This window comes from Poecilia reticulata, linkage group LG3, assembly GCF_000633615.1.
Source record: "Poecilia reticulata strain Guanapo linkage group LG3, Guppy_female_1.0+MT, whole genome shotgun sequence".
Lineage (NCBI taxonomy): Eukaryota > Metazoa > Chordata > Actinopteri > Cyprinodontiformes > Poeciliidae > Poecilia > Poecilia reticulata.
Genome location: NC_024333.1, coordinates 8609408 through 8618690, shown reverse-complemented (window position 1 = coordinate 8618690; position 9283 = coordinate 8609408). Strand labels below are relative to the sequence as shown.

At 43.3% G+C, this 9283-nt stretch overlaps 1 protein-coding gene across 6 annotated transcripts in view; it reads left to right on the top strand.

The window, feature by feature from the left end:
• The first annotated feature begins 1216 nt into the window (after positions 1 to 1216).
• The window catches only part of tle3b (TLE family member 3, transcriptional corepressor b), a 28499-nt gene continuing 20432 nt past the window's right edge, over positions 1217 to 9283 (top strand). For all 6 annotated transcript variants that reach the window (XM_008404646.2, XM_008404648.2, XM_008404645.2 and 3 more), the window contains exons 1-5: positions 1217 to 1656; positions 2115 to 2356; positions 2762 to 2862; positions 3108 to 3171; positions 4774 to 4818. In XM_008404646.2, coding sequence (XP_008402868.1) covers positions 2333 to 2356; positions 2762 to 2862; positions 3108 to 3171; positions 4774 to 4818 — 234 coding nt within the window. In that variant the 5' untranslated portion in view covers positions 1217 to 1656; positions 2115 to 2332. The remainder of the gene's footprint in view (positions 1657 to 2114; positions 2357 to 2761; positions 2863 to 3107; positions 3172 to 4773; positions 4819 to 9283) is intronic.

Here is a 9283-nt window from a genome sequence, read left to right as displayed (position 1 = left end):
TAAATCAAAACACGAGGAGCCTAAATGGACTCCCAGATAAACAAACAATGTAGTTTTAAAGGAAATTGAGGGCAGAAACAGATGAGCGAAAGGAGCCAATGTTTGAGTGAGGTAAAAGCTTTGTTTTGCAGCAAATGTTTTCATGGGGGAGGGGGTTGAAGAGTGTGGGGTGCATGGGGGGGGGGGAATCAAACTGATATTTAAGCCCCTACTAGCTTTTTTTTCCTGCTTTTGTTTTATGCAGGGCTCTTTTTACCACATGGTAGTGACAGATTGTTTGAGCTGAAAGGAAAAGCCATTCGAAGCTAATTAAGCAGCCATTCCAGGCACTGTTCGCAGGCAGGAGGGAGAGTAGCACAGGCATTTGTCAGCGCGGTACCCAACGTGGGTTTAATTGACAACGGGGACTCATGACTGACAGCGCTTCCAGCACTCAGCCAATCGTAAGCGGCGCAGGAAGACAGCTGGGCTCCCATTGGATAGAGGGCAGTGAGGCGGAGGTAGAGGCCCCCACGTGGGGTGTGTAGAGCGAACAGCACATGATAGGCGGAGGCACGGAGGTGTTGTAGTCTTCCTATTGATGGTGATAGGAAAGCTTGTACACGCTTAAGGTCTCGTTAGAAATAGGTCGATCAATTCAAGTCACTCAAAGGACGCTCTGCTGTAAATAAAGCATCTTTTTATATCCTGCGAATTTGAGGTTTTAATAAATGCATGTGCTTTACTGTTGTTTTTGGTTTGATAGCCAAGAGAGCATGTTTTTTTCTTTGTATATCTATCTCTTTCTTGTAGAAGTGTTGCCTTCACGTTCCAATACTAATATTTATTTTCGGGTGACATTGCTTTCTTTTATATATGTTCACCTGGCATTTAATTTGCTTAAATAAGCATACCTCTTGGGGTGACGTTCACACCACAGACGTCCTTGGATGACCAGAGTTTAATAGATGCAGACGGCATTTGCTCTGCTTCGCTGAAATGGACGAACATATAAATTATTACCTTTGTTTTGAACAAGTTGTTGAACGCTCAGAATGTCACTTCACATCCAAAATGGCGACCGTGTGAGGTCACTGTATTTGTCCAATGAGAACGTCTGTTTTCTTCCAACCCCACGTGGGGATGCCGCTCAGTGATTGGTTGCTCGTACTGAGCTCCGTCGAGGAGCCTGATTGGTTGGTGCGGGGCCCTCTCTCAGCAGTGAGGTCCTCGTGTCAGTGCACAGTCTGTGTGTGGTACAGCGCGCGGCGGAGGAACTGGGTACCCAACGGCAGGCTGGCGGTGAATTTCACAACGCTCGATATTTTAACACAAAATAACTGGTTCAGTCGACAGTTCATACTATCAGGAGCTACTGGAGAACTGGCGTACTGCTGCAGGATCTAACTTAGCCTGTTTTGAAGTTGTCTGCGGTCGAGGACTCGTCCAGCGTCCGATCGGATTGACGGAGCGACGCTCTCCGCCTCGGAATCGCCGGGCTTTAAAGGACTCTCAAGGGGCCGAACAAGACGAAGCGTACAAATACAGGAACGACGAAAACACATCTTTGTTTTGGTCTTTAAGTCTTCAGTGGCGGTGGAAAGTCGATGATATTCCGCAGCGTGTGGATACTATTTCTTACCTGAATAGAGGAGGGAGGAATCAGTCGAGACAAAGGTAAAAAGGGCTTCACGGAGAGAGCCGCTAACGAGGCGAGTGGTGGTGTGGCTTTTATGGGAGCAGACTTCTTGTTTTCTGATCACCTCGGACCACCAAAACACTGTAGATTTTCTCTCTTATTATTAAGGAGAACTCGGTGCATTTATAAGAAAAGCGAAGCATCGTGTCCCTGTGGGTGTGTTCAAAACTAAAACTTTGGGATTTATTCTTATACTTGGGAAATTTATCGCATTTTTCTTACTGCGATGCACACTTAGCCGTCTGGTAAATAATCTGTCATATCTAGGGAAATATTTTCAAAATCGCCCTCAAAGAGCGACTTTATTATCATTATTTGTTATTATTTTTACGTAACCGACTCCGCGGTTAGGTCACTAAGGTGAAATTGGTGTCGCTTTGTGTTTTTGTTTATGTGATCCAGCTCCTGAGCGGTGCCCCGTTTTCTGTTTGTTTAGGTCCAAAGCGAGGCTGAGGAGGTGACACATCCACTGGTCGGGGTCTGAAAGTGCGCCTGGCAGCCCAGAAAAAGGCTTTGTCCGCCGCCATCCTGCGTTTACAGGGGAGGGGGTGGCGGTGATTTACCGCACCTTCTCTGGGATTTACGACCAAAAAAAAAAAAAAAAGGGGGCGGGGGGAGAAAAACACATCGATTCCCTTGTGTAAAAGGCTCGACATGTATCCACAAGGCCGGCATCCGGTGAGTATAGCTGCCTTTGTCACTGTTTGTGCGTTGACGCAAATAAAGCGCCCTTTTAAAGAAAAATAGCTTAATTACCTGAGAATTGAGCTGTTGCTATTTATGGCTTGAGTTGGTGCCAAGGTGTGTTGCATCTTGTGTATGGTTTACATCATTGTGCAATTTGTTGTCAAAACTACAAGAGCCATTTATGCAGTAGTTCTGTGTGGATGGATTAAGTGGGTGACTTACTGGTAGGTCACGGATGAAGGCAGCCTTCTTTCTGTTCTGCTTCTTGAGGCTCAGCAGACGCATAAAAAGCCACGAAGAGATAAAGAACTGGGCTTAGCGAGAAAAAGCAGGCGGTGGTGGCAGGAAAGTTATCTGCTGATGATGTTTACACCTGCGGTGTTTCCACTCTTTCAGGCACCTCACCAACCAGGGCAGCCTGGCTTCAAGTTCACGGTGGCAGAGTCCTGCGATAGGATCAAAGACGAATTTCAGTTCCTGCAGGCCCAGTACCACAGGTAATGACTAACTGACTGTAAACAGCTCTGGCTTCCTGGAAACAATAGGAAGAGGAAGCTGCTACTGGTCGCTCCTTTATTGTAGCCTCATGCACACCAAGCCGACACTTGCAGCGTATAAAATCTTAACTGCTTTCTCACGTTTACTATAAACACTTGATGGCATTTGCTTTTTTGATGGCTTTCTGTTCTGATCATAGTCAGTAAACGCCTTCTCTCGTTTTGTTTTTCTTTCTTCCTACAAGTCTCAAAGTTGAGTACGATAAACTGGCCAACGAAAAGACTGAAATGCAGCGCCACTATGTCATGGTAAGTGCAATAATTGTAAGCCATGAATCTGATTTAATGCCGTACCCTCCCATTTGCCTCAGGTGAAAAGTCACAGGTGGTGCAACCTAGTTGTTTTTCCAAGATCTTGTTAGATTGTTGACTCATGCTTGTTTTCATTGGACGAGGAGGAGCCGGGTGGGGGTTAAGGGGCCGTTGAAATTCTAGACAGGGTCAAATGTCCAGCTATTGATCGTAGGGTGTGACGACCCCGTCCCATCTGTGTCTCTGGGTTCCTCTTTGTGGCCCTCCAACCACCCCCCACCCTCCACCCTAACACACCTAACAGGATCCAAAGGAAGTTAATGGCTCCTCTGCTGGCTTTGTGCATGAATCAGTGGGTTTCCTGTGTGTGCCTTATTGTTTTATTTTAGTAACCTCCTCAGAGTGAAACGAGTGTCACAACCACAGCTTTCTCAGACAGGGGAAGAGTGTGAGTCTGCTCAGACTTGCTGCCAACATGTTTCCTGTTTGATCAGATGTCAAGTGGACAGCTCTAAGTACATGTGTTAGAACCACATGTGCCCCAAGAGAGCACCTTTGATTGGCTTTTGTTATTCCCCCCCCCCCATGGTGAAACTTCCAACAATCATTTTCATCGAACTTTCTAACCCAAGAATAATTTTTTATGCGTAGTCTCTCAGATTGATGTTGGAAAATTTTAAGTAAGTCAACAGCTGGGCCTATTAATATTAGCTATAATTAGTCCAGGATTCAGTTTAATTAGAAGTTTTCCTGCTGCTCAGTGTAAAAACAGTGAACGAAACATGGTGGGATATTACTGCTTTTATTAAAAGATTATTAGTATTTGAAATCGTAAATGCTTGCAACTGCTTTTAAGATGAGATTTAATGTAAAAGTGCGCTCAGACAATTTGTGCTATACTGAGTTCAGAGTTCATAAAACGGGGACAAAAACAGATGGTTTTGTAAACATGACCCAACTCAAAGGTTCTTGCCAACACAAGCTTCATTGAGCGTCCACAGAGCAATCTGTCTCCCTACTGGTGTGTCCACATAATATTATTGTTTATGTTAAAGGACTAATGACGGACAAGGTGTCGATTTCACTTTTTTGAATCTTCTTTTTGTTACGATAAGGTGTTATCAGCAGCTATAAATCGTGCATCTTTGGTAAACAACTACACTTTTAGTTTGGATCTGGTTAATTTGGCTTTTGACCATCACAGAAAGTGTTTTTATTTGTTATTTTGTTTGTCAGGTCTTTGAGGTCATAGGTTGGGGTTGTGTTTAAAGTCAACCTGTCACTCAGACGAAACCAGTCCTCTGTTGCTGCCGCAGTAAAAAGTACATGAATATCGTCGACTGGACTGATTTGGTCAAAGTTGTTCTGCTGTTTTTGTTCACTCCTTTCCTAAAGCATCTGTCCAGCATTTCCTTTGTGGTTAAAATAAAAATATATTAGTCTTTAATTTTCTCATCACTGGGTCAAAACGAATTACCTAGAACCACTTGTGTTAAACCTATTAGGGTGCATATTTGAGGATAAATACCTGCCTTTGAGTCTGACGTATTTTTGAAGTGAAAAGTTTGAGGTTTAATGTTTTGTCTCTTTATTTTCCAGTACTACGAGATGTCCTATGGACTCAACATTGAGATGCACAAACAGGTATGTAGCCACATCAGATATGGTCTATGTACATCCAAAACACTTCTGTTTTTGTTTTTTCCTCCCCTAGTGTTTGAAGAGTATAAACATGTGCATGCATGCATATCTGACCTTAGTTCCTGCCCTTATCCCTAAATTCTTTTCAGAGGCGTACCCATACAGGCTTCCTGTTGTAGAAATGCTGACAGGTTAAACAACATTAAGGCCACACTCTCTGATGAGGCGGTTGATGAGATTAAAGTATCTGGCAGACAAACTGGCGATGTATGCTTTTGAGTGGTTTGTCTTAGGCTAGTAGGTTTTTTTTTCTGCCAGTAGATATTTGAATTTCCATGACTAAGGAATCTAAAAGCTCATCTAATCAGCGGACATGCTGCTATCACCCCATAGACGAACTGGAAGAATATCCAGTTTGTTTCACACCACCTAAAGAGTTTTTTCGGTAGAAGAGAAGTCGTTTCTGTGTTTCACAACCGTCTTGTTAGTTTGTTTCTGTCGTGTTTCACATGTCGAAGGAAGCAACAGTAACTTCAGTGGAGCTTTACAGAAACGCTTGAACAATAGAACGTGATAGTGACTCATTTGGATGACTTGTTGAAATTCATTATTCACAATTATCTACCTGAAACTGCCCTGGAGCTCCCAGGAGTTGAGGCACCACACTCAACGACTTTGGTTTGCATCTCAGTGACGTCTCACCAGAAATGTTTGGCATTTAACGCCCGCATCAGGCTCCAACGAGTGGATAGGAGACGATTGTTGATTTGAGTTAAGGATTTTAATAGTTTGTCAAAAGAAAAGAGGAACAAAAAACAATTTGTGCCATAAATAATACAATGGCTCATGATGTGAAGAGACCCGAGTCAAAGTTAATGAAGGAAAACACCAAGATACTTGAAAAAACCTGGAAAAAGAATCAAATGAACCACTGAATGGACTTTTGCTTTCTGCAGGAATACCTTAGAGAAATGGGAAGCTTGGTAGATGGTGACTTGGTTTGACTTTTGGACTTTTTATGTGTCAACATGAAGTTAGCTTTCCCTGGCTTCTGGTGAATTTTTATTTTTGTAAGCCTTGGCTTAAATTATCTGGGTTACAGGCTTGTGGAAACTGGACGAGCAAAAATTGCATCATATGTTTATCTTTCCCACACTGCCCCCTCATGCATTCATTCACATAAATGTGCCCACATACTCACCGTTTTCCAAGCGTTCAGTTTGTGAATACTAACGCATGGCTTATTGTAGTAGATGCTTTTAGTAGGAATTAATCAACTTATATTAAGGCAACATAATCAGTAATACCTGTGGTTTCTCTCTGCCCAGTGGTCGCTTTATGACCACTGTGCAGAAAATGTAAGAAAAAAAAAAAAAGGTTGGTAGTGACCTAATCATTCTGTGCCTCATAACTTAAGACAGACCTACAGATATCACACCTGTATCAAATGATTTCATGACATGTTGAAGAGGTAAATTCAACCAATTGATTCAAGTGTATTGGAGCCGGGATGCAGCTAAAAGTTTCAGGACAATATTTCTTTAGGACTGGAGTTGGAGACCCCCTTACTGAACTTTTTTTTTTTTTTTTTTTTTTTTTTTAGTTTAAGCATTGTGTCGTGAAACTCGTAGAAGTGAATCATTTAAGACTAAGTGGTGTGTTATGTCAATGGAAATGCCAAGATTTAAAACTCGGTTTCTGGCTGTTGTTGAGCATGAGATCAAAAGTATAAACAAACAAAAGTATGTTGGCTGTAGTGATAAACCTTTGAGTTTGTGAGGATTGCCAACCTCATCTCTCCTGTTGGCACCAAAAATAAAAGTTTCTCACCTAGCGTGTGACAAGATGTCATGTAAAAACCAAAGACGACATTCTTTTAGACCCCGTTAACTCCTCTATTAACATTTTCAGAAGCAGACCTCTTTTTCTTCAGGGGCAGTATTATGTAAAGTAGACTCGCATTATGTTAGCTTTACATTATGTTATAATGCTATTGTGAAGTTACTTCCTGTTATCAAAAACCTACATGGAGTGTTAGATTTTTTTTCCATGCATGTTTGAGAAATCCTTGAATTTTTAAACGGATAAAGATTTCAAGGTGTTAAATTATAAAGCAAAATTTATTTCAAGTCATATTAGATGTATGTAGTATTTTTATAACAACTGAAGTTAACATAGTTACTTGATTGTGCTATAAAATGGCACTATGTGCCTGGAAAACTCTTAATACTTCCCCTTTTTAAACTTTTTATTGCTTCCTCAGATTTATTTATTTATTTTTTTTGTCTTGCCGTTTGTACCGTCATATTTTTTCATCGCCTCTCCCACCACCGCTACAAGGGGACGTGAAAGATGGCCCCCGTGTCACTAGCAGTACAATATGATGTAAGAGAGTGGCAGTACGTGAGAGAGGTGGGGGCCGAGATGAAGAATGGTGGGGTGGAGGCCTCGTGGCTGTGAGATCCAGAAGGTTAATGGCATCGGCGGGAGGGGAGCCCGGTTGGAGGAGCAGCACGCCGCTCCGTTCATGCGCTGTAGTTGGTGCGCGCTACGCTAACTAGATGCGTTTTCTGATCATCAAGCCTGCCAGCCCCATCCCCTTTCTGGGCTTTTTATAAGCGGTAAAGCAGGTAGGAGTGATATGCGGCCCAAATGAGTGGGAAGAAAGCGTGGATGTAATCTGGAGACTAGGCGTTCCGGGGTAAATGGGTTAATCGACTTGTCCTGTGCATCTCCTTTGTTTGTCAATAAGCCCAGTGGAGAGCTCTCTGAATAATTTATTGCTCCTGCCACCCTCCTTCCTTTTTCTTTCTCCCTCTCCCATCCCTGCTGAACAAGTGTTTGTGATGACATCAGCGAGAGGTAAACAGACGGCCCCTCGCAGTTGCCGTTGTTCATACGAACGGCTGCAGGCTGGATTATTGGAAGCAGGCGGGTGTGTTGCTTTGCTTGCGTTGAAAATTTATTGTAGTGTGAAAAAAAAAAAAACACACGCACATTATAAATTCACTTTGTTGTTACCCCAACAAATCTGGACAAAAAAGGAACTCGTGCATAAACACAGACACACACACACGCATATCTATAAATATCCCAACACAGAAACACTGTGTCTACTTACACAAACATACAGTAATTGAGGTTCCAGCACACTGTTTCCCCTCTATGCTGCTGCTGCTGAGCAGAGCGGTTGTCATGAAAGGGACGGTGTGTGTGTGTGGCTGTGGCTGCCGGGAGGTAATTTGTTTTGACAGTGTCTCTTATGATGGCAAAAAGTGCAGGGTGGAGGTAATCACCCTTGCTTGCTGTCAATAAGTGATTTTAATTAGCGCAGCTCATTAGGCTGCCTCAGCAACATGCCCTGCTGACTGTGGTGGAGGTGTGTGTGTGTGTGTGTGTGTGTGTGTGTGTGTGTGTGTGTGTGTGTGTGTGTGAGTGGGGTGGAGGGGTGTGGGGGGTTGCTTTGTTTTCAACTCCCTCTGCTCTCTGTCTGGATGTTTATCTCTTTCATGCCTCCTTATGTTTTAAGCTTAGCTTTTTGCCTGTCCATTCCAATTAGAGCTAGGATTAAATGGAATCATAGGGATTCAAAGTGAACTTATAGCATTTTCATAGATATACCGATTATCCGATTTGTCACTTGTTGAGTGAGCGAAGGTGGTGGGGGTGGGAGAAAGAGTTTTATCGGGTCTGTTTCCTGGAGAAAGGAGGAACAGGGAGGAAGGAGAAACGGAGCTTGTGCAAATGAATAATTTATAGTGGATTCCTGGAATTGTTTGCCAAGGTGATGATGGTCGATCTGTCTCAAAGCCAAAACAAACTGAGTAGGAGAACACACACACACACCCACACTCAGGGGAGTTTGATGAGGTTACTCGGGGCTGTGAGACGTGCTTTATTTTGATAGCTAGGCCTGAGAAGTTGGTGAAGGAGTGTTGCACTATTATTGTTTGGTATTATTGTTTGGGGTGTATGTTTCCTAACTGGCTGGTGTTGGGATTCAAACAGGAATGTTATCTGTCACAAATGCTCTGCTTCCATAGGTTTCCCTGCAGAAATGTTACTTCTTTCTCTGCATATTGGCTCTAACTAAATTGTCACGCACATGCAAAATGTTCCTCATGCATTTGTAATGAACAAGGTACCTCTAAGTGGCTCTTTCTTCCTCTTGCCCTGGCTGAGAAGATAATTCCCAAACAGCCATCTCTGCCTCCTCATCATATGCCACTTGTTTTCCTCGCCAATTGAATCCTCGTCAGAGACTCTGCTCTCCACTCGGGGGGCTAATGCCTGGAGCGACAAACAGCCAAACGGCTTTCAACGCGCCATTGACAGAGGGATGCGGTGGAGAGAGCGGGCCTCTCCAAGCTCTGGTGCTCCTAGACAACGCTGAGTACCTGTAATTGTGGAGCTGCAGAGAAAAGCTTCAGCTGGCTCAAAGGCCTCCGTTTCCAGCGGCTTTAAGTGA